We start from the raw sequence: 24,572 nt of genomic DNA, 5'->3' as shown, positions 1-24,572 counted from the left end.
TGCCCACGTGCTCGCTTTTGTGGTGGTGCCGTACTTGCTGCAAGGCCTCCTGCTGCTCTCTGCCCTACTCTTAGTGTGTGTGATGATGGCTCCGCCTCCTGAGAAAAGGAAGAGAGTGGTGTTGACTCTGGAGAAGAAACGGGAGATATTGGAGAAGGTTGATGCGGGTTGGTCTTCCTCTCGCATTCTCCGCGAGTTCAACCTGGCCCGGTCGACTTTGTTTGATATCAAGCGTTCCCGAGACAAGCTCATGCAGTACACGGCTGACTTCTCGTCGAGAAGCAAACGCAACGTGGAGAGGAAGGTTATGTTTACTCCCAAGTATGCAGAGATCGACCGCTCCACGTTGATTTGGTATCGACAGCAACGTGCAGCTGGTGTGATGGTACGTGGAACGGAGCTGAAGGCTGCTGCTGAGAAGTTTGCAAGGCTTCACGACGCCCTAGACTTCAAGGCATCCGAGGGTTGGCTCTTCGCGTTCAAGTTGCGACATGGCCTTACTAACCGTAAAGCACATGGCGAAGCATTGGACGCTAACGAGGATGGAGTGGACGAGTTTCGGCACAAGGTGAAAGGCTTGATCGACAGGGAGGGCCTCACTCTCGGTCAAGTCTATAACGCTGACGAAACTGGCCTATTCTATCGCTCGGTGCCAACGAACACTCTCGCCGATGAGACGGAGAAGCGTGTACCTGGCCGCAAGCTTTCTAAGGAACGGATATCTGCTTTGTGTTGTGCCAATGCTAACGGCATGCACCGGCTTAAGCCCGTTATTGTTGGCCGTGCAAAGCAGCCTCGGTGCCTTCGTGGGGTGATGGATGTCCTTCCTGTCGTATGGTACCATTCTTTGAAAGCATGGTTCACAGCTGTGATTTTCAAAGACTGGTTTCACCATCACTTCGTCAAGGAGGTCATACATTACCAGACGAAGACACTGGGAATTCCTCGCGACCAGGTAAAGGCTCTCCTTCTCCTCGACAATGCACCTGCCCACCCGTGCGACAAGGACTTGGTTGCTGAGAATGGCCGTATTAGGTGCATGTTTCTGCCACCTAATACGACTGCTCTCATTCAACCAATGGACCAAGGAGTGATCGTGGCAACAAAGCGCCTGTACCGTCGGAAGTTCCTGGACGAGGTGATGGTGGTTCTCGAGGACGAGACGAGCGCAGGGAAGGACGTGACACTCGAGGCAAGCGGACGTTGGAAAACCTTCGCCGCTACAACATCAAGTCTGCGCTGTACAACTGGGCTAGTGCATGGAAGGAAGTCCCTGTGAAAACTCTTGAAAATGGTTGGTCTCGTCTGCTTCTCGGAACAGATGTGGAGTACGATTTCCTAGGGTTTGGACGTGGATGACTTCCATGCACGGCTACGTACGCACGGCGACGATGTTGATGTGGACGATGTTCGTGAGTGGTTGGACGACGACGAGGGCGATCCTGGGTATCAGACGTTGTCTGATATCGAGATCGCGTCTTCGGTTGCTGGTGTCAGTCCCGAACTTGAAGATTCCGACGACGAGGCGATGATGATGCAGACTCCGCCCAGCAGGACACTACTCCAGCCATCCCCAAGCTGAGCGCACTCCGGGAACATCTAGAGTTCGTCCTAGACTACCTGGAACACCCGGACTGCGACAGGGAGATGGGGCCCTTGGGACTCGTGGAGGAAGTGCGTGCTTTCCGGCAGCGCATCATCAATCGCCAGAATCGTCGGTCCTTGCGTCACTCAACGATTGACAGTTTTTTCAGGCCCGTGACCCCCGCTGTGCCAAGCCCTGGTTCCACTCCGTTGCCTCCCCAAGACAGGCCCTCATGCTCCGAGCCACAGCCCAGCACATCAGCTACAGTGGAGTCACCGCTCGACGTGAGTTTGCGGCTGTCTTCAGAGTCTTCTGTAGTCGGTACGCCATCACCACTACCCACTGATGCACCCCTTGGACGCCTGCCAGTGATACTCTCGGGCTCTGACAGTGAATAAACAGCAAGAACTTCTCCACTAGACCACACGGGAATTTTGAGTGTTGTGCAGTGAAAAAAACGGTGTGTTGTGTTAAGGTTTTCAAGTTGGGAGAAAAGACTAAGTAGAAAAGAAATTTAACGTAACTAACCTTCTTTGTTTTGGCTTTGGAAACTTAAAAAAACTTGGGAAAAGTTAATGTGCAACACTTAAATTTAATGGAACATTATTTGGACTAAAGTGAACACTGTGAAAAGAACGGACTTCTGTGTGTTAGTGACTAAGTTCAGTGCAAGACTTCAGGAAGAGTGTAGTGCAAGTGCTTCAGGAAATCGTTCTTACTGTCAGAGTCCGAGAGGAGGCGGTTATTCATCGAGGTGGCCAGGGACTTGCTGTAAGTAGCCAAAATGTTTCATGTTGTACTATTTTCCATACTATATTTACCAGAATGTTTCATATTGTATTTTTTCCCATACTATACTTACCAGAAAGTGTCATACTTTACTTCTTTCCATACTAAACTTACCTCATGCATGTGCAGTAGGAATGTGTTTTTCAGAGTTCGGTTAGGTTCGGTTAGGTTAGGTTCGGTTAGAGTCCATAAGTACCAGAATGTTTATTAATGTATGAACATACTTCTAAACCCACATTTTATGTGTCTATTGCATTTATTTCAGTCATTTATGTGCCTTATTGGTGTGATTTGGGTGTTAAATAGGTGCTATGCATGTCCGGAGGGAGTTGTATAGGTGTTTCTCTGTGTTAGGGTCCGTAAGTAAAAGTCCATAAGCTGGGGCCCAATATCCGGACAAAACCAATATCCGAACCTACCGATGGCTCTATTGATCCGGATATTGGAGTGATTACTGTACTTAAAGTGACCTGGAAATTAAGGAAAGAGGCAGGGATGGAAAATATTATAATAAGAAAAGATTTGAATGAAGAAGAAAGAGAAGTTTTAAAATCATTGAAGGAAGAAGTAAAGGAAAAAATGATAAGAGGACAGAGGAAGAATGCAATACTTTTTTTTGGAGAGTAATGGATATGAAAGTAAGGAAGTGGTATTTAAGGAAATAGAAGTGAAGGAAACTAAGGGGGATGGCTGTGAAAGATCAGAAGTTGAGGAAGTGGTACTGACGGAGAGTAGGAGAGAAGAGAGTTTAAAAAACATCAAAAATAATTTGAAGGTGATATATACTAATGTTGACGGATTCATATCGACAAGGCTTGAAATTAACGATTTCTTGAGAGAACATGAACCTGATGTCATGTGCTTCGTAGAGACCAAATTAAGAGAAGATATTGATGTTCATTTAGGAGATGGTAGATACAAACTGTGGAGAAAAGACAGGAAAGAAAAAACGGGAGGAGGAGTGATGATAGCAGTGAAGAACAACATAAACGTAGATACCGTTGAAATGGGAGAAGGCAAGGCTGAAGTGATATATATGAAATTAGAAACTGGAGAGAATGTTAAGAGAGATATGGCGGTAGTGTATGTTCCCCCAAGATGAGAGCATGGAAGGATAACGAATACCAGGAGATGTTGTCAGATATGGCTAGCTATTTACAAAAAATAATTAAGAAAAGCAATATGATTTTGGTGGGTGACTTTAATTGTAAAGAAGTGAACTAGAAGGAATGGTACTCGGGAGGCGGCGAGGATTCGTGGGGCACTATGTTATTAAATATAATAATGAATAATGTGATGACGCAATGGGTCAAAGAAGAGACACGGTTTCGAGGTAAGGACACACCAGCAAGGTTAGATTTACTGTTTACCAAAGAACCCGATGTAATAGAATCATTGAAATATCTCTGTCCTTTAGGAAAAAGTGATCATGTGGTCATTGAGTTCCAGATGTTAATAGGGAACGTCGAGCCAAGAGACGAACTTCATAGACAGGGAAGATACAACTTTGAGAGCACAAACTTTACAGGATTGAGAAACTTTTTTGAAAATGCGGATTGAAGAAAATTCAGAGAAACAAGAGAGATACAGAGGAAGTGGGATATCTTTCTAGACCTCTATAATTTGGGAGTGGAAAAATTTGTACCAAAAGTAAGAGGGAAAGGAAACAGGAAAAAGGAGTGGTTTAATAGAAGGTGTATGATAGCAAAAAAAGAGAGAGATAAGGCGTGGAACAATTGGAGAAAGAGAGGTAATAACAGAACAAAGGAAGAATATAAAAGAACAAGAAATGAATAATAATAATAATAATAATAATAATAATAATCTGGCCTTTTGTTTCTCAAAAGCGCCAGTTCTTCCTTTTGGGAATTCACTAGCGCTCGACACACATACATTATTTTTATAATTACAAGAATTACATTTTTTGTATATAATACAAGCTATATCATATATACATGAAACTGACAATAATTAAACCCTATAATCATCCATCATTGTACCTCTCTCCAGGTCATAACATTTTGAAAAAAGAAAGGCTTTCAGCTGTCTCTTAAAGGATTCAACAGTAGAGAGTTGTCTTATGGACAATGGCAATCTGTTATATAATCTAGGGGCTCTATATGCAAAAGAACGATCAGAGAAAGATGACTGGTGAATGGCTCCTGGCTCATCAAGACGCAAGGAATCATCTTCACTGCGTAACATCACACCTGGGCGTGTCGATGGGAGTTTTAACAATTCAGCAAGATACTTCGGTTCACCAAACTTAAGAACCTTGAATGTAATAAGACACAATTTAAATTCAGTTCTAGCCTTTACTGGTAACCAATGCAACTCAATCAGCAACGGGGTAGTTGAGGTTCTTGGGGGGAGACCAAAGATAAGCCGTGCCGCCCTGTTCAACACAGACTGAACTTTTGTTAGTATATTATTTGGAAGACCGACCCACAGTGAATTACAATAATCAACACGAGACAAGACCACTGCATGGACCAATGTTAATAGGCACCGTCTATTCAGGAATCTTCTCACAGAGTACAGATTTCTGATATGCAAGTTACACCCTCTTACAACCTGATCAATATGTTCTTTGTAATTTAACTTAGAATTAAAATAAACACCCAGATTTCGAACAGAACTGACTGGATGCAGCTGTGACACACCAATGTTCAAAGCCAGGGCATTGTCAATGTCATCACCCCTTCTGTTTCCTCTAATGATGATGATCTCAGTTTTACCATCATTCAGCTTAAGTTTCCTCTTAGCCATCCAAATCTTAATATCAGACATTAGAGATTCAAACTTTGTCTTAGTATCGTTGATATCTGACATCTTAACATAGAACTGGGTGTCATCAGCATAAAAATGATAGGACACATCATGAGCATCAAGTAGAGACGATAAACTACTTGTGTAGATAGTAAATAGAATTGGACCCAAAACTGATCCTTGAGGGACTCCAAATAGAAGAGGAGCAGAATCAGAGCTAGCGTAATCAACAACCACTCTCTGAGATCTGTCTGACAGATACGACTTAAGGAGCAAAAGGGCACTATCACGAACGCCATAAAAATACAGATCATCCAACAATAGTTTGTGATCTACTGTATCAAAAGCTGCAGACAGATCCAAAAGAACTAGGAGAGAGGACATCCCACTACAAGTGTTTGCCACCAAGTCTCTCTGAATCCTTGTTAGTGCAGTTTCAGTTGAATGGTATTTTCTGTATGCTGATTGAACAACAGGAACAACTCTGTTGTGTTCCAGTAGTGGTAAGAGTTGATTGAGTATGGCCCGCTCAATAATCTTGGATAAAAAAGACAGGTTAGAGACAGGACGATAATTTGTCATGCTCTCGACATCAAGGCCAGGTTTCTTAATTAGGGGCCTAAGCAAAGCACGTTTCTAAGACTGCACAAAATTACTTTCTAAGAAGCATCTATTTATTATGTTGCAGATAAAGTCTGCAGCATGCTCATACACATCAGGCAGTTGTGACATGTTACATGGATCGAGTGAGAAAAATGATTTATTAAGTTCTCTGATGTAACATTTGACTTTGTTTACATCCAGCGGATGAAATGTTGAAAGCAAATGATCCCCGGTGCACGGTGGCTGGAAGTCAACTGAGTACGCTTCACTAGGAGAACTGCTGTCTATATCACTTCTTATGCGAGATATCTTACTTGTAAAAAATGAAGCAAAATCAGAAGCCAATTGGGCATCAGATACAGAAGTTGGTTTAACAGTTACATTCCTCCGACCAACCAAATTGTTCACAACTGCAGACAGTTTTTTTTTATCACCACCACATGAATCAACTTTATTTTGATAATACCTAGCCTTTTGGGCTTTTACAGTGTGAACGACTGCTCTTCTTGCAAAAACATAACACAAACGAGTTACTTCAGTCCGCTGCAAGCTCCACTCACGTTCTGCCCTTCTACGTTGTCTACGCAAAGAATTAATGGATGGACCATACCACGGAGAATTATCATGTACAGTGATTGTTTTTACTACCTCAGGATAATAATGGTCAAAAATTGACCTGAGCTCGTTGTTGTAAATATCAACCAATTCACCAGAAGAAAGACTTGAAGAATCGATGGAGTTTAAACGCTGATCAATTTCAAAACACATCAACTGGCGGTCAACACTGTTGTAATTTCTGAACCTGATGACCTTCCTATATGAAGAGGATTTCAGGACATCAAAACTAAGAGTGATCAGAGCATGATCAGAGATGAGGGGGTCAAATGAGTCAACCTCCACATATGATACGTGCCTGCAACCAACAGGGGACAAGATCAAGTCAAGGACATGTCCTGAGACATGAGTTGGATTACTCACATGATTGAAAAAATTGTTCTGGGTGATCAACTCAAGGAATTCTGAAGAAAATGGTTTTGACTCTGGACTGTCAACCCAATAACTGAAATCACCACAGACAAGAAGTCCTCCAGGTTTAAGAGAAAACCCTTCAAGAAACTGCCCAAACTCCTCCATAAAACCTCGCTCTCTGCCCAGATAACCTGGTCGATAGACAATTGCAATTCTAATAGTACTCTGATGGAAATTTATTAATACTTCCATAAATTCAAATGAAGATGGGGTCAGGTCTGAGTCAATGAGAGAAACATTTGCAAGTGCTGCTGAGTAGATGAGTGCTATGCCTCCTCCCGGATAGTCAGCAGCAGGCCTGGGAATACTAATAATAGAATGTGTCTTAGGCAAAGCATTACGAATAATATCGATATCAGACTCATACAACCAGGTTTCAGTCAAGCACAATATGTCAAGCTCGTGCTGATTTAGGGTTTCATTAATACAGTCTATCTTATTACGGATGGAACGAATATTTAAAAGACCCATCTTTAACTGGTTCAATAGGGACGTAGTCAGTTTTTTGAATGGTCATAATTGGTGTTTTCAATCAATCTATTCCTATGAGAAATCATAATTGGACATTCTCTACTTGAAGCAAAATAGGCACCGCCTGTGACTTTGAATTAGCATCTTGATGTCTTAAAGAGGAGCAGTTGATGCATTTAAGAGAATTTCTGTTACTACAGTCCTTAGATTTATGGGCTTCAGCACAAAAGACACATTTAGGTTCATCACTTTTCCTAGAACATCTCTCAAATGTATGACCAAAGCCATGACAGTGATGACACTGTGTAACCCAGAATCTATCGAAAGCACGGCATCTTGTAAGATCCACATAGATGTAATTGCCCTGTTCTACAATGGAGGATCTCACCTCTGGTGACATCTTCAAGACAGCAGTTTTGGTGTCATTCCTTGTCCTTGTGAAGAGAAGATTGAGGGTACAACCTCGATCAACAAGCATCTTAATTTTATTGTTTTTTCTCAGAATATTTAGGATGATGTCAGAGTCATCCAAGGAAGAGGAAAGGCCTGTCACAGTCATTTTAGGCAACATTTTCTTTGGCTCTGATATGCAAAAAGTGCCCTCAGAGCCAAAATGATCAATCAGCACCCCGGTTGCTTCACCCTTGGCCTCAACTGATGGAAACTTCATTACCAGCCCACCAGCCTTGGTCTTAAGGCAGCTGTCAACCGGTACCGAGTTAAGTACGCCTCTGATGTCTTCTGGTCCCATCTGATTTGTCAGGGCACCACCGCCACTCTCTGGTTTCACAATCAGTACATGCTGACTATGAATGGCTTTTTTCTGGCCATGAGCACTGATCTCAATCACGCCCCCAGGCAGATCCTTCCCTTCCCCCACGAGAGACCCGCGAACAGCATCCGCAAATGACTTGGCCTGATCTTGCGTGACCGCCATGGGTGATGAGACCTTGGTCTCTAGTGCCTCCAGTCTATTTGATACGTCTCTGATTGCTTGAAAGATCGGCCCAATAACTTTATCTTCGAACTCCTTCTTGGTACTACTTCCTCCACCAGCCAAGACCTCGTCTGGTGGTGCAACACACTGGCTACACAGCCAGCGAAAGCCCAGCTGGTGGCTCCTCTTCATGAATGGATAGTCGCCTGCATCCAAATTTTCACAAGCTATATGAATCCACTCACTGCAGTAGGTGCACTTCAGTGCTTGTGCACTTTTTACTACAGACCTACTGCAGTGAGGGCACTGGCGTTGTTTACTCATGATAAGGGAGAACAAAAAACAAAACAAAATGGCAACAACAGCAAAACCTATATACAATACTACCCGGGAAAAACCCGGGTAGCACCGCCCCCGTTTGTGTCACCCAAATTTAGGAGACAAAAAGAAAACCGAAAGAAAAAAAAGCACAAAAAACAGAAATGGAAAAAACAAACAAAAAAACAGGGTGTCTGCGAGGTCACCACGAGTAGGTGGGGTACGACTTGACTACCCTTCTAGGAAAGGTAACCCAAACCGAGGTGCTGCAAAAGTGCTGAGATGGTATTGAAACTTTTCATAATTCGAGCTTTATAGCAGCAGCAAATACGTCACTTAGGCAAGACCTCATTGGTTACGATACTGCGACAAGAATACGTAGAGAAGAAGAAAGGAACTTTGAAAAAGGTATAATAGACAAATGCAAGGATGAACCCAAACTGTTTTATAGATTTGTTAATGGCAAACTGAAACAAAAGGAAGGAATCACCAAATTGAAAGTAGAAGGAGAGGTCTATAAAGATGCAGCAATGCAAGCTGAAATAATGAACAAACGTTTCCAGTCAGTTTTCACTAATGAAAAGGACTTTGTGGAAGGGGAGAGAGCGATTAAAAATGTACCGGTGATAAAAGATATAAAAGTGGAGGTACAGGAAGTGTATAAATTACTGGAAACTCAAGATGTAAGGAAAGCCCCAGGACCTGATGGAATTTCTAATTGGGTACTGGAGGAATGCAGAGAACAACTGGCGGATAAAATTCAGAGTTTAATTGTGTGTTCTCTGGAAGAGGGGAAAGTGCCACAAGAATGGAAGAGGGCAAATGTGGTACCAATTTATAAGGGAGGAAACAGGGAAGAACCCCTGAATTATAGACTAGTGTCTCTAACCAGCATGGTCGCAAAATTGTCCAAGAGAATCCTGAAAGACAGATGGATGAAATCTCTGGAAGAGATGAATATTTTGGCTGAATGTCAGTTTGGATTCAGAAGTGGAAGGTCATGTGTTTCTAACTTGTTGAGCTTTTACTCAAGAGCAATTGACGAGGTACAGGAGAGAGATGGTTGGGTGGATTGTGTGTACTTAGAGAAGGCCTTTGATAAGGTACCTCATAAGATACTAATGTGGAAACTAGAATATATAGGAGGACTGAAGGGGAAACTTCTGGAATGGATGAAAGACTTTTTGAGAGACAGACAAACGAGGACAGTAATAAAGGATAGGATGTCTGGATGGAGGGACGTAACAAGTGGAGTCCCTCAAGGCTCGGTGTTGGCGCCAGTAATGTTCCTGATTTACGTAAATGATATTGTAGATGGAGTGAACAGTTATGCAAGTCTGTTTGCTGATGATGTAAAGATCTTGAGGAAGGTAGAGGTTGAGGAGGATTGTAAAATGCTGCAGGAGGATTTGGATAGGATACACGATTGGAGCCGGACGTGGGAAATGAAATTTAATGTAAAGAAATGTAAAATATTGGAAATGGGTAAAAGTACTGGGAGGCCATCACTGAATTATTTGTTGGGTAATGAATTAATCACAAAAATGAGAGAAGAGAAAGATTTGGGAGTGCTGGTCCAAGATAGTTTGTCACCAGAAAAGCACATTAACAAGATAGTTGGAGAGACTTACAAACTCTTGACTAACATAAGAGTAGCATTTCATTATATAGATGAGGAGATGATGAAAAAATTGATAGTGGCCATGATCTGCCCCAGGTTAGAATATGCAGCAGTAGTGTGGTCCCCACACAAAAAGAAAGATATAAACAGTATTGAGAGAATACAAAGAACAGCAACCAAGATGGTCCCCAGTCTGACAGACCTGTCATACAGAGAGAGGCTGGAAAAGCTGGATTTGCCTTCCTTAGAGGAAAGAAGAAAGAGGGGAGACATGATTGCAGTGTTCAGGACCATGGTGGGAGTAGATAAAATTGACAAAGAAGATCTGTTTGTATGAGATAAGAGAGCAACAAGAGGACACGGAATGAAATTGAAAAAGTCAAGCTGCTTGAAGGATATCAAGAAATATAGTTTTCCTTACAGAAGTAAAGACTTATGGAATAGCTTGGAGAAAGAGATCGTCCAGTCTAATAACTTAAACGAGTTTAAAGCTACATTTGACTTACTGAGAAACAGCGATGGAAACCCACGAGCTTAGCACATTCCGTGTGTATCACAATTAGGTATACAGTATTAGGTAAATACATAAATATTTGGAACGACTTAGACAGAGATGATGCATGAGAAAAACATTCATGTGTGTAAAGGTAGACTTGATAAATGTGGATATGGAGAGAGGACAACACGAGCGTTGCTGAGCTCCTGTGTACTACAAATAGGTAATGACAAATAGGTAAAGACACACACACACACACACACACACACACACACACACACACACACACACACACACACACACACACACACGAACGAACAGCCGGAGAGAGCAGACGTCCCAGCCATCGCTGCTAACCTTAAGTAGTTTCAGGAATTTTGTCTGTCCTGTCTCCTAAGGTCTTGTCTTAAATTTAAAATAATGAAAGTTAATAGACTATCAAAAATGTAAAGATTTATTGGCTAGAGTATACATGAATGTTTGTAGTTTTTTCGGTAACAGCTGTTTTGGTACTTAACATCAAACATGGCCGAAAATGTAAACAATGAGGGACTCGAATTTCAAGGATTTGATACAAATACCAATGTCATGGACCTGGTTAAAACATTAATTATGAGGATTAGTGAACTTGAAAAGAAAGTAGAGAATCTAGTGATAAAGGATGTGTCTGAAAATACGGATACTACCATACAGAGTCTGATCCAATCCAATGAAACAGCGAATGAAGAGATTAGGAATTTGAAGCGGGAATATGTTGAATTGAGGAGGAAACTAGAAGAGAGTACTAATAAAACGGAGAAGGTGAGTAATGTATTAGAAGAGCATAAGGGAAAGTGGGCACACGTAGAAGAAGAACAGAAAGAAGTGGTCAGCTTAAGAGAGATTATCCAGGAAGAAAGGGAAATGAACAAGAAAAAAATGGAAGAAAATGTAGTGAAAATACTGAAGAAAAAAGAGAAATTAGTGAGAGAAACTGTAGAAAGGAACAGATGTGTAGTAATATTTGGAAACAGGGAAGAGGAAGAAAAGGTTAGGTTCTTAAGACTCGAGAGAGACATGAACCTGGTGAGAGGAATATTAGGCAAGATTGACCCCGAAGGAGACAAGTGGGTAAAAGAAATTGAGGCAGTAAGGAGGATAGGGCCTTATAAGATAGGGGAAACAAGACCAATGAGAGTCAAGTTTACATCAGAAAGGTTCTGAATGAAGAAGAAAGAGAAGTTTTAAAATCATTAAAGGAAGAAGTAAAGGGAAAAAATGATAAGAGGACAGAGGAAGAATATAATACTTTTTTTTGGAGAGTATTGGATATGAAAGTAAGGAAGTGGTATTTAAGGAAATAGAAGTGAAGGAAACTAAGGGGAATGGCTGTGAAAGATCAGAAGTTGAGGAAGTGGTACGGATTGAGAGTAGGAGAGAAGAGGGTATTAAAAACGTCAAAAATAATTTGAAGGTGATATACACTAATGTTGATGGTTTCATATCGACAAGGATCGAAATTAACGATTTCATGAGAGAACATGAACCTGATGTCATGTGCTTTGTAGAGACCAAATTAAGAGAAGACATTGATGTTCATTTGGGAGATGGTAAATACAAACTGTGGAGAAAAGACGGGAAAGAAAAAAAGGGAGGAGGAGTGATGATAGCAGTGAAGAACAACATAAATGTAGATACTGTGGAAATGGGAGAAGGCAGGGCTGAAGTGATTTATATGAAATTAGAAACTGTAGCAGAGAGGAAAAGTTTGAATGTAATGGAGATGAGATGTCTGAGGAGTATGTGTGGAGTGACGCGTATGGATCGAGTGCGAAATGATGAAGTGCGAAGGAGAACTGGAGTTGTTCGGGAGATGGCTGGTAGAGCTGAGCAGAGGGTGTTGCAATGGTTTGGGCATATGGAGAGAATGGATAATGAACGATTGGTGAAAAAGATAACTAGATCTGATGTGAGAGGTGTAAGGCTGAGAGGGAGACCACGAATAGGATGGATGGACAGCGTGAAGAGAGCGCTGGATGCGAGAGGGATGTCTGTTGAGCAAGGAAGAGTGGCTGTGCGTGACAGAAATAAATGGAGAGAAATTGTGAATGAATAAGTGATGACGCAGCCCTGAGGGGATATTCTCCCGCATTTGGTCTGATCAGCTAGTCAGGTCAGGTGCGGGTAAGGGGATGGGTCTGTTATGATGTAGCAGGGGTAAACCAGTTCTGCTGTCGGGCCCTGCTCCGGATGTCACTGATTGCATTGCGCAGTTGACCCTTGTGCGGTGTGATGCGGTGAGGATCTGTCCGTTCTCCCCTTTGGGGCTAAGATGCGAATGAATGTGTTTGAATGGATGAGTAAATGGAGAGTGAGTCGTCCTGTCTCGGCTACCTCCCTTTCCTTGGGGGAAGCAGCCTAGGTATATAGATAGATAGATAGAAACTGGAGAGAATGTTAAGAGAGATATGGCGGTAGTATAAGTTCCCCCAAAGACGAGAGCATGGAAGGATGACGAATACCTTGAGATGTTGTCAGATATGGCTAGCTATTTGCAAAAAATAATTCAGAAAAGCAATAATATAATTTTAGTGGTTGACTTTAACTGTAAAGAGGTGAACTGGGAGGAATGGTACTCGGAAGGCGGCGATGATTCATGGGGCACTATGTTATTAAATATAATAATGAATAATGTGATGACGCAATGGGTCAAAGAAGAGACACGGTTTCGAGGTGAGGACACACCAGCAAGGTTAGATTTACTGTTCACCAAAAAACCCGATTTAATAGAATCATTGAAATATCTCTGTCCTTTAGGAAAAAGTGATCAAGTGGTCACTGACTTCCATATGTTAATAGGGAACGTCGAGCCAAGAGACGAGCTTCATAGACAAGATACAACTTTGGGAAAGCAAATTTTACAGGATTGAGAAACATTTTTGAAAATGGGGATTGGAGAAAATTCAGAGAAACAAGAGAGATACAGAGTAAGTGGGATATCTTTCTAGACCTCTATAATTTGGGAGTGGAAAAATTTGTACCAAGAGTAAGAGGGAAAGAAAACAGGAAAAAGGAGTGGTTTAATAGAAGGTGTATGATAGCAAAAAAAGAGAGAGAGAAGGCGTGGAACAATTGGAGAAAGAGAGGTCACAACAGAACAAAGAAAGAATATAAAAGAACAAGAAATGAATACACAAGAATACGTAGAGAAGAAGAAAGGAATTTTGAAAAAGGTATAATAGACAAATGCAAGGATGAATCCAAACTGAAACAAAAGGAAGGAATCACCAAACTGAAAGTAGAAGGAGAGGTCTTTAAGGATGCGGCAATGCAAGCAGAAATAATGAACAAACGTTTCCAGTCACTTTTCACTAAAGAAAAGGAGCTTGTGGAAGGGGAGGGAGTGATTAGAAATGTTCCGGTGATAAAAGATATAAAAGTGGAGGTACAGGAAGTGTATAAATTACTGGAAACTCAAGATGTAAGGAAAGCTCCAGGACCTGGTGGAGTTTCTAATTGGGTACTCAAGGAATGCAGAGAACAACTGGCAGATAAAATTCACAGTTTAATCGTATGCTCACTGCGAATCGTATGCTCACTGCGAGAGGGGAAAGTGCCACAGGAATGGAAGAGGGCAAATGTGGTACCAATTTACAAGGGAGGAAACAGGGAAGATCCCCTGATTTATACTCCAGTGTCTCTAACCAGCATGGTCGCAAAATTGTGTGAGAGAATCCTGAAAGACAGATGGATAAAATAATTGGAAGAGATGAATATTTTGGCTGAATGTCAGGTTGGATTCAGGAGTGGAAGGTCATGTGTTTCTAACTTGTTGAGCTTTTACTCAAGAGCGATTGACGTGCTACAGGAGAGAGATGGTTGGGTGGATTGTGTGTACTTAGACTTAGAGAAGGCCTTTGACAAGGTACCTCATAAGATACTAATGTGGAAACTAGAATATATAGGACGACTGAAGGGGAAACTTCTGGAATGGATGAAAGACTTTTTGAGAGACAGACAAATGAGGACAGTAATAAAGGATAGGATGTCTGGATGGAGGGATGTAACAAGTGGAGTCCCTCAAGGCTCGGTGTTGGCGCCAGTAATGTTCCTGATTTACGTAAATGATATTGTAGATGGAGTGAACAGTTATGCAAGTCTGTTTGCTGATGATGTAAAGATCTTGAGGAAGGTAGAGGTTGAGGAGGATTGTAAAATACTGCAGGAGGATTTGGATAGGATACCCAATTGGAGCCGGGCGTGGGAAATGAAATTTAATGTAAAGATGTGTAAAATATTGGAAATTGGTAAAAGTACCAGGAGGCCATCACTGAATTTTTTGTTGGGTAATGAATTAATCACAAAAATGAGAGAAGAGAAAGATTTGGGAGTGCTGGTCCAAGATAGTATGTCACCAGAAAAGCACATTAACAAGATAGTTGGAGAGACTTATAAACTCTTGACTAACATAAGAGTAGCATTTCATTATATGGATGAGGAGATGATGAAAAAATTGATAGTGGCCATGATCCACCCCAGGTTAGAATATGCAGCGGTAGTGTGGTCCCCACACAAAAAGAAAGATATAAACAAGATTGAGAGAATACAAAGAACAGCAACCAAGATGGTCCCCAGTCTGACAGACCTGTCATACAGAGAGAGGCTGGAAAAACTGGATTTGCCTTCCTTAGAGGAAAGGAGAAAGAAGGGAGACATAATTGCAGTGTTCAGGACCATGGTGGGAGTAGATAAAATTGACAAAGAAGATCTGTTTGTATGGGATAAGAGAGCAACAAGAGGACACGGAATGAAATTGAAAAAGTCAAGCTGCTTGAAGGATATCAAGAATTATAGCTTTCCTTACAGAAGTATAGACTTATGGAATAGCCTGGACAAAGAGATCGTCCAGTCTAAAAATTTAAACGAGTTTAAAGCTAAATTTGACTTATTGAGAAACAGTGACGGAAACCCACGAGCATAGTACATTCCGTGTATATCACAATTAGGTATATTAGGTAAATGCTTAAATATTTGGAACGACTTAGACAAAGAGGTGATCTATCTATCTATCTATTGCCAGACGCCTCAATCCCGTTTGGGGTGGCCACAAACAAATCGCCTCCAAGTCGCCCTGTCCCCTGCCATTTCACTGCCCTGCTCCCAACTCACACCCCCCTCTCTCATATACCTCTCCACCCCATCCCTCCATCTCATCCTCGGTCTCCCCCTCCCTCTTCCACCCTCCACCTCACTCACATACACTCTCTTCGTCAGTCTTTCACCCTCCATCCTCTCCACATGGCCAAACCACCTCAGTGTGTTCCTCACAACGCTTCCTATCACATCCACATCCACACCACAACGCTCCTTTATATCCAAGCCAAGATGAGGTAAGGTGGAGCGGCCCGGGTCTAAAATAAGGGTGTCCGGAGTTCGAATCTTACTGTCGCGGCTGACTCCTTTAAGAGCCAAACTGAAGTAAGGTGGAGCGGCCTGAGACTCCGACAAAGAGGTGATGCATGAGAAAAACATTCATGTGTGTAAAGGTAGACTCGATAAATGTGGATATGGAGACAAGACAACACGAGCATTGCTCAATTCCTGTATACTACAAATAGGTAAATACAAATAGGCAAATAGGTAACTACACACACACTAACTAACTAACTAACTAAGAAAATCTAAAAGTCAATGAAATAAAACTAGATATACCATCACAAGTAGAACTGATTGCAGTAGAGAGCAACACATCTGAAGGGAAATTAATTGTAGCCAATTTGTACATGCCACCCAGATCAAACACATGGGAAAGAGACGAATATGAGGACCTGGCAGAGAGTACAATTCAAAGTTTAAGATCATTACTACCTAGAATGGAAGAGAAATCGGAAAGAATTATACTAACTGGAGATATTAATACAAATATAAATTGGAATACTCTAGATATAAATAGCCAAGAAAGCTGTTGGGACCAAAAGCTCCTGGATCTCGTGCAAGAGTTTTTCCTAACGCAACATGTGAGGGAAACCACCAGAAAAAGAGGACTCGATGTACCTTCAATGTTAGATCTAATATTTACTAGGCAAGAAAATGATATTGACAGTTTAATATATCACCCTCCACTCGGCAAAAGCGATCATGCAGTACTAAATTACAACTTCAGGATAGCATATGACATAGTTAGCAGCAATGAAAGTTACAAAAAGAGCCTAAACTATAAAAAGGGAAATTATCAAGACCTATAGAAGTATTTCTTAGAAGTGGATTGGGAAAATGAGCTTAGATACAAGATTTAAATGCTGTATATAAAAAATTCTGTGAATTTTATGAAATAGGAGTCCAGAAGTACATCCCACAGCACAAAGAAGCAGATAAGAAAATACAGAAATGGTTCAATACAGAATGTAAAGAATTAAAAGAAAGAAGAGATTTGTTGTGGATTAGATACAGGAGACACAATAGTGAAAGGACGTATAATAATTACAAACAGGCAATAAACGATTATACAAGAATAAGTAGGGAAGCCCAAAAACAGTTTGAGGAGGATATAATAAATAAAAATAGTGATCAACCAAAGCTGTTTTGCAGCTACATCAGAAGCAAAACCAAAGTAAAAGATATAATACAATCCATTACGGACGAGGGAATCACCTATACACAAGAGAAAGATATTTGTGAAGCGCTAAAAAAGAATTTCCAATTAGTTTTTACAGAAGAAAAAAATTTTGAGAGGGACTGTGTGGAACATGCATGTCCACACATACTACCAGATATACAAATAGCAGAAAAAGTAATACAGGAGGAGTTAAGTAAATTAGACAGAGGAAAAGCAAAGTGGTCCTGATGAAATTTCATGTTGGGTACTACGAGAATGTGCAAAGGAGTTAAGTAAACCATTATTTTTAATTTTCAAGAAATCCTTGAGTCAAGGTAAACTACCTATATTTGGAAGAAAGCAAATATTGTCCCCTTATTCATGAAAGTAAATAGACAAAATCCACTCAACTACCGACCAGTATCACTGACCAGTGTTGTAAGCAAGGTATTAGAAAAGCTTATAAGAAAAGCTTGGGTAAATCATCTAGAAGAACACAGTATGATAACAGAAAGACAGTTGGTTTCAGAAAAGGAAAATCATGTGTTACTAATCTGTTGAGCTACTATGACAGAGTAACAAACACAATACAGGAAAGAGAAGGGTGGGTGGACAGTATCTATTTAGATTTCAAGAAAGCATTTGACACAGTACCACACAAAAGACTTTTATGGAAACTGTACCATCAAGGAGGAATTCGAGGCAATCTGTTTTGTTGGATGCAAGATTTTCTCATAAAAAGAGAAATGAGAACAGTACTAAGGGGAAATTACTCATCATGGAAAGAAATGACTAGTGGAGTACCACAGGGTTCAGTGCTGGTACCAATCATGTTTTTAGTGTACAGTATATAAATGATATAGACAGTAACACTGGAAATGATAGCTATCTAAATATGTTTGCAGATGATGCAAAAATACAAAGGAGAATTACTAACACAGACTCTTGTAAAGAGCTACAAGAAGAATTAAATAAACAAAATCTGTCAAATTTATACACACAGTATTCCTGCTATTATTCAGTAAGAATAGTAATAGTAATACAGTATATTCAAATTTATTCACAGTATCTCTATGTAGTAAAAAAAATAATATGTGAGCTTTTCAGTAGTCTGTGTATCTACCTGTTGCCAGATACCTTAATCCTTTAAGGGGTGGCCACAAACAAAACACCTCCATATCATCCTGTCCCCTGCCATTTCATTGGCCTCCCTCCAGCTCATACCCGCCACTCTCATATACCTCTCCACTCCATCCCTCCATCTCATCCTCGGCCTCCCCCTCCCTCTCCTCCCCTCCATTTCACTCAGATACACTTTTCGTGTTAGTCTCTCTCTCCATCCTCTTCGCATGACCATCTCAGTGCATTTCTCCTAACGTGTCCCATCACATCCACATCCATACCACAATGCTCCTTTACTTCCATATTTGTCAGTCTGTCTCCCCATGTAACTCCACATGCTTCTCTCAGATAACTCATTTCTACTGCTCTCGCTCTTGATTAGTGTCCTTCTAACAAGGTCCATGCTTCGCTTCCATATGTTAGTAAAGTATCACGGTACTATCATTCAGCGATTTTTTTTTTTCTTTTTTTTTTTTTTTACTTCCATGCTTGGTTCCCCATGTCTTACCACTATTTTCAAAGAACCAGCAACCTTTCTTCCTTGTTGTAACTAATCAAGCACTTCATCCTCCAGACTTCCATTTTACTCATCACACTACCCAAATACTTAAATGCAGTCACATTTTCCATTTCCTCATCATCCAACCTCACTGTGCATTCAGTGACTTCAATTCTCTCGAAGACCATAACTTTGCTCTTCCTTACATTCACCTTTAGATTCTGTTTGTTACACACTCTCCCAAACTCATTCACCAAGCCTTGCAGTTTCCCTTCATCTTCACTTGACAGTCTAGTGTCATCTGCAAACTACAGAACAGGAAGTTTCCAAATGCTGTCCTATCTCATGAGGGCTGCTCCAACATCCACTGCCGTACTTGTAAAGTATCTCTCTTATAGCCCCATCCATATACAGATTGAACAACCACAAAGACATGGCACATTATTGTTTCAGTCCAGCATTCAGATAAATTCACTCAGTTCACCATCCACATGTGCTGCAGCCTTAGCACCTTCATACATACTCCTCATGGCATTCAGCAGCTTCCCATTTACTCCATATATTCTAAACAGTTTCCTTATTCCTTGTGTATCCACATTGTCATGTGCTTTCTCCAAGCCCATGAAGGCTGCATACAACTTTTTGCCCTTCCCTAGAAACTTTTCCACTAAGGACTTAAGGATGGATATCCAATCCACACAGTCCTGTCTCTTCCTAAAACTCTGTGTTCGTCTCCAACTAATTCCTCTGTTATTTCCCTGACTTTGTCAGTAAGTATCCTACCATATACCTTTCTCATTACACTAAGAAGACAAATGCCTCTCATGATTACCACACACTTCTTTTTCCCCTTTTCTGTTGTACAGGGGAATCAATTACACTTTCAGCAGTATCACTTATAATATCATAGTTAGAATACAGTATTAAGGAAGATATAGCCAAAATTCCAACTCTGTCTTTATAATAAAAATTGATTTTTGATTTTCAGGCACTTTAAACTTAGCCTTTGAGGCAGGGGTTTCCTTCGTCTAAAAAGAAAATGGTTGTAATACTTGGCTTTTTCAAGTCAACAACCATGGGAATCATTGCAGTAGGCTATAGATTTCACACAATTTTTTATTCTGAACAGTTCTAATGCCAGAGACGCAGAGACAACATCAGTGGTGTAAACTTATAGTACAACCCCATGGGGACAGTTGCTTACCTATAGTTGATGGGTCTACTGGGCAAGGCAGACCAGGGTTGAGCAACAACAGCAATAGCAACAACTCTCACGTTCTCTCTTCATGTCCAGATTACCTTGGTCTGTCCATTCAGTCATCTCATCATCTACTTAATTTGTCACACACATTGTCCCTCATTATGCCACTGTTGTTAGTATGCTCAAAGTTGGTGATCTTACCATCCTTTATGCTTGTATTTCACTATCAGTGAGCTTCACATGTCTCATGCATGAAGCATATTATTCTTTCATATGGAGTAGGAGCAGTGATTTTCAAAATTTTCAGCCATTTCCGACTCTCAGATGTGGGAATACCTTTGGAATGATGATGATGTTGCCATTTTCTTAATAATATATAGTTTTCATTTACTGTGAATGCCTTTCCCCAGGCACCATGGATCCTAAAGCTCACCCACCCTGACGCCAGTCAGCGTCCATCAGCAGGTGAAGTGTTGGAGTCATCCTTATTCCAAGTTTGTGAATCAGCAGTGGCTATGAAGTCTGCCTCTTCATTTAACCTGAGTAACCTGAGTAGTGATGCACAGACTCACAGTACTTCATGTATAGAAAGTTTGCAGATAGATAAATCATTTGATATTTTTCAGCAAACAGAAATAGAGCAGAGAGACTTTAATGCAACTTCTAAAGATTCTGTTCCTTCTGATGTGTTGTCTCATGCAGACAGTATGAATATATGTAATGAGAGTAGGAAAGAAAGTGTTGAGGTATGTGAATTTGAACAGTTACTAAGGAAAAAGGAAATTGAATTTGCAAGGATAAAAGCAGAAAATACAGAAAAGTCAAATGAAATTTTCTTGAAGGATAAGAAAATTGCATCATTAACAGCAGAAAATAACAGTCTTCATGCATTAGTTGCAGAATTACAAAAGAATATTGCAAAGATGAAAACATAATTTTATTAATATACTGTAGTGTAATTTTGAAATAAGATGACACTCCTTTCTTGTTGCCAGTCACTGGGCACTGTTTTAGTAACGTTTGTATGGTTCAGATGTACGATAATTATAGATCATCAAGCAGGTACAGAGCTAATCTTATGTAAATAATATTATACAATTGCTTACCAAACATATAATCACCTAAACACCAATAAGTGTAGATTGTTCATTAAGTTTAATGCAGCAACAGGTGGAGCACCCACAGTATACTGAGCACCAACTTCAGTAGGAGCTTGGCACTTAGGTATGATAAAATATAGGTCTCACCACTGTCATTGACAGGATGTCATTTGCAAAAAAAATAAAATTTAGGAAGATTTTGTTTATTTTGGTGCACTAGGTGGAAATGATAGATAGTACAGTTGTTTCAGTCAGTGATACTACATTGTTATTCATAGGAAACAAAGGCATTTAGATGAATCGTTCCACAAGAACATCAGAAAATAGCATCGAAATGGGTTTCGTAAACATTTTGAACACTTCCTGTATATTTGTACTTGCTTGAGTTGTTTGGGTAATTTCAGATTTTAATATGAAATAGTGGCATGAGAAAATTCTATTTTAGGTACTCATACTGTAAGTAAGGGTGACTTTGCACTCCTGCCTCTATCTTTCTTTCCTTCATTCTTTCCTCATCCTTCTGCCTATGGGTGACTGTACACTGAGTGTCAACCCAAATGGTTCCTGCACACCAGGAAAACATTTAATATGCTGGGTGGTAACCGTATAACCAAATTATGATGCCTGGTGGTTTAGTGGGTAATTAAGGCACTCCAATCGGATTGAGCCTGTGCAGGTTTATATCCAAGGGGTGGTTGGGGTTTATTGCTCACGTAATGCCACGCAGGGATGAATGAGGTTGGTCACTTTCATCTTAAATGTCAGGACCGACTTGTCTAGCCCCGAGCTCCAACGTTCCTCATGGGGCAATACAGGATTAGATGGTGAATGAATGAATTATTGAAAAGGTTGTAGCCATTGAGGCACAAACATGTTTGAATAGAATGTAAATACAGTATTTGCATGGAAATAAATATTGTATGTCATCATAATAGTGTCATCAGGGTAATACAACTACCCTCCTTACTAGGAGATCTAGAATGTCAAAATGTTTTTTTGTCCATCATACAATACCAGCCTTCCAACTCAGGCTAAAAACTTTTTCATACTGTGTTAGTGTTCCAGAACTAGTTAATGACTGCTGTGCATTTTCAGTACCTCTCAGGTGTAGATGAGGAGCCTGCACATGGTACTGCTGAGCACCCTGAGTGGAGCTACATAGTTATGGCCTCCACCCTGGTGCCAAACCTCCTTATATCTCCATGCATTTTGATGTGGGAATGGATGCTGGTGAGGCACTGTCTACCACAAGGAGGCGTCAATTCCCTACAAAGTGTATGTACTTGACACTGCGTGTAGGATGGCCCCATCGGAGCAGCTGCCTACCTTCACAGCTAGAGAGACTGGGGTTAGATAACAACAACATGCTGTCTCTCAGTATTTTGTCCTTAGTCAAAGGTGTCAAAAATAAAGTCAGTATATTTGTTGAAATGTTGCTGCAAATATTAGGAAAACATTTAGCACACAGAATGAAACCTTTGAAAACTTTACTGATTGTAATAGTAGTTTTAGAACTGTAACAGGGATACAACAGCCCATTGGCTTCATATCATGCAGCAAGTGACTAAATGTGGCCCAGCATTGCATCCAACACCAACTAATTATTTTGTAGAATCAGCATCAGCAAGACCTACCTTTAATTACATAAAGCTCAGGTAGCACTGGGAGAGGCAAGTAGGACCTTGTGAACCACTGTGGCAGGCAGGACCAAATAATTTTTAATCATGAATAACACCTATGTATTTTTTGGGAGGGGGGGAGGGGCTTCAGATATCTGTCATCATGTTCAATCATTTATGTGTATTGACTGCAGGTATGAAGTTAATGCAGTTGGTTTTAGCAGGATGTGAGAATTTTGAGTAAAGTACTGTATGTAAATTCCAGAAAAAGTAAACATGATGGTGAAGTTTATTTTTGAAAACCTAGTTTTGGCAGTTTCTTCTTGTGAAATTAATATTGGTCATAGATACAGTAAGTCCTCGTGTTTGGATGCATTTTACTTCGACGCCTCATTCTTCGCACAAGAAAAAAGTTTCCGAGTTGTCTCACAATTCGCGAATTTCCCCGCAAGTCGATGCTCCCAGCCAGCAGCCGACACTTAGCAGACGATGCGTACCAATGCTCAGTCTAGGCACTGTCCATTTTTCTATGCAACAGTTTTCCATGATCTTTTTACAGCAGGTCCAGCGGGGCAGTAGACACACGTAAGTTTGTTATTGTTTATGATTGTAACATACGATCTTCAGCTGTACTGTGATTAAACATCTGGTCCAGCTGGGCAGTAGACACGTGAGTTTGTTATTGTTTGTGATCGTAACATTCAATCTTCAGCCGTGTCGTGCTGCTGTTTCTTAACAAAGAATTGTTACATGTTTCTCATAACACTATTTATTTTTGTTTTGATGGAGAAATGGATGTAAAATAAAGCCTATCAACATTTAAGGAAGGAAAAAATAATAACCGTCCCAATACGGAGATGGTAGAGTCAGCCCACCAATTTTTTATTCTATTTTACTATATTACAGTGTCTCTTCCTTGTAGCAGTGAGTAAAATAATGTTGTTTTAGTGACAAAGAGGGCACATATAATGACCAGGGTTTAGTTAACGTACTTTGATGTCGAAAATTAAGTACAGGTAATCTGGTGAAAAGTGGCAGCTTTTCCTTGGTTAGTGACATCGGAAACCAGCCCATCCACTCTCAACATACCTTCACTTGCCACTCAAGCCAGTCTTCACTTTATTTCTGGTAAGGATTTTTGGTGTTGCAGCTCTTGATAACAGTTTTAATGTCTTTCAGGTACATGTTTATTGTGTTATGCTGTTTTAGCACTAGTAAACACTCTTCATTTAATTTTGGGTAGGGCCTGTTTGGTGTTATATTACTTTCTGATATGATAGGTACATGTCCCACCGGAATGCTCCTCTATTTTTCCCATTGATACTTCATTTCACAATTCGATGTTTCGCGGTTCGCGAGGTTTTGGTGTAACATCCAAATCGCGAAAAGCGAGGATTTACTGTCATTGAATTTGTATGTAAATAATGTCAGTCTACACTTCATGTGGAACGTATAAAGAAACATTAAGAACAACAGTGGCTGTCATGGTGCATGATCATTGTTGGTCCAGGTTCAGCCTGGTGTGTTTGCGCCTCACCAGGGAGGACTTGGACCACCACAGTATTACATATGTGTTCATTTTCTTTGCCTGTATCTTGTAAAACTGTGTGTGTGTGTGTGTGTGTGTGTGTGTGTGCGTGCTTGCGTGCGTGCATGCGTGTTCATTCTTACCTAATTGTTCTTACTTAATTGTGTCTTTACAGGAATGAATCAAGCTCATATTGTCCCATGTATTAAACCATTTTTATCATATGTATCCTTAAATTATGAATAGTTTTGGCACACACTATTTCATTTGGTAGTCCATTCCACTAATCAATTGCCCTATTAGGGAGTGGA

General features: G+C 40.6%; 1 protein-coding gene across 1 annotated transcript in view; it reads left to right on the top strand.

Moving 5' to 3' along the window:
• The window catches only part of LOC145397749 (eukaryotic translation initiation factor 2-alpha kinase 1-like), a 136,466-nt gene extending 115,503 nt beyond the window's left edge, over nt 1–20,963 (top strand). Inside the window, exon 4 of the mRNA XM_080270771.1 lies at nt 20,425–20,963. Coding sequence (XP_080126897.1) covers nt 20,425–20,949 — 525 coding nt within the window. The 3' untranslated portion in view covers nt 20,950–20,963. The remainder of the gene's footprint in view (nt 1–20,424) is intronic.
• The last annotated feature ends 3,609 nt before the right edge of the window (nt 20,964–24,572 follow it).

This window comes from Coenobita brevimanus, chromosome 43, assembly GCF_032717465.1.
Source record: "Coenobita brevimanus isolate Jiangsu-jjx chromosome 43, ASM3271746v2, whole genome shotgun sequence".
In the NCBI taxonomy this organism is placed as follows: domain Eukaryota; kingdom Metazoa; phylum Arthropoda; class Malacostraca; order Decapoda; family Coenobitidae; genus Coenobita; species Coenobita brevimanus.
This window is presented reverse-complemented; position numbering and strand designations above follow the sequence as displayed.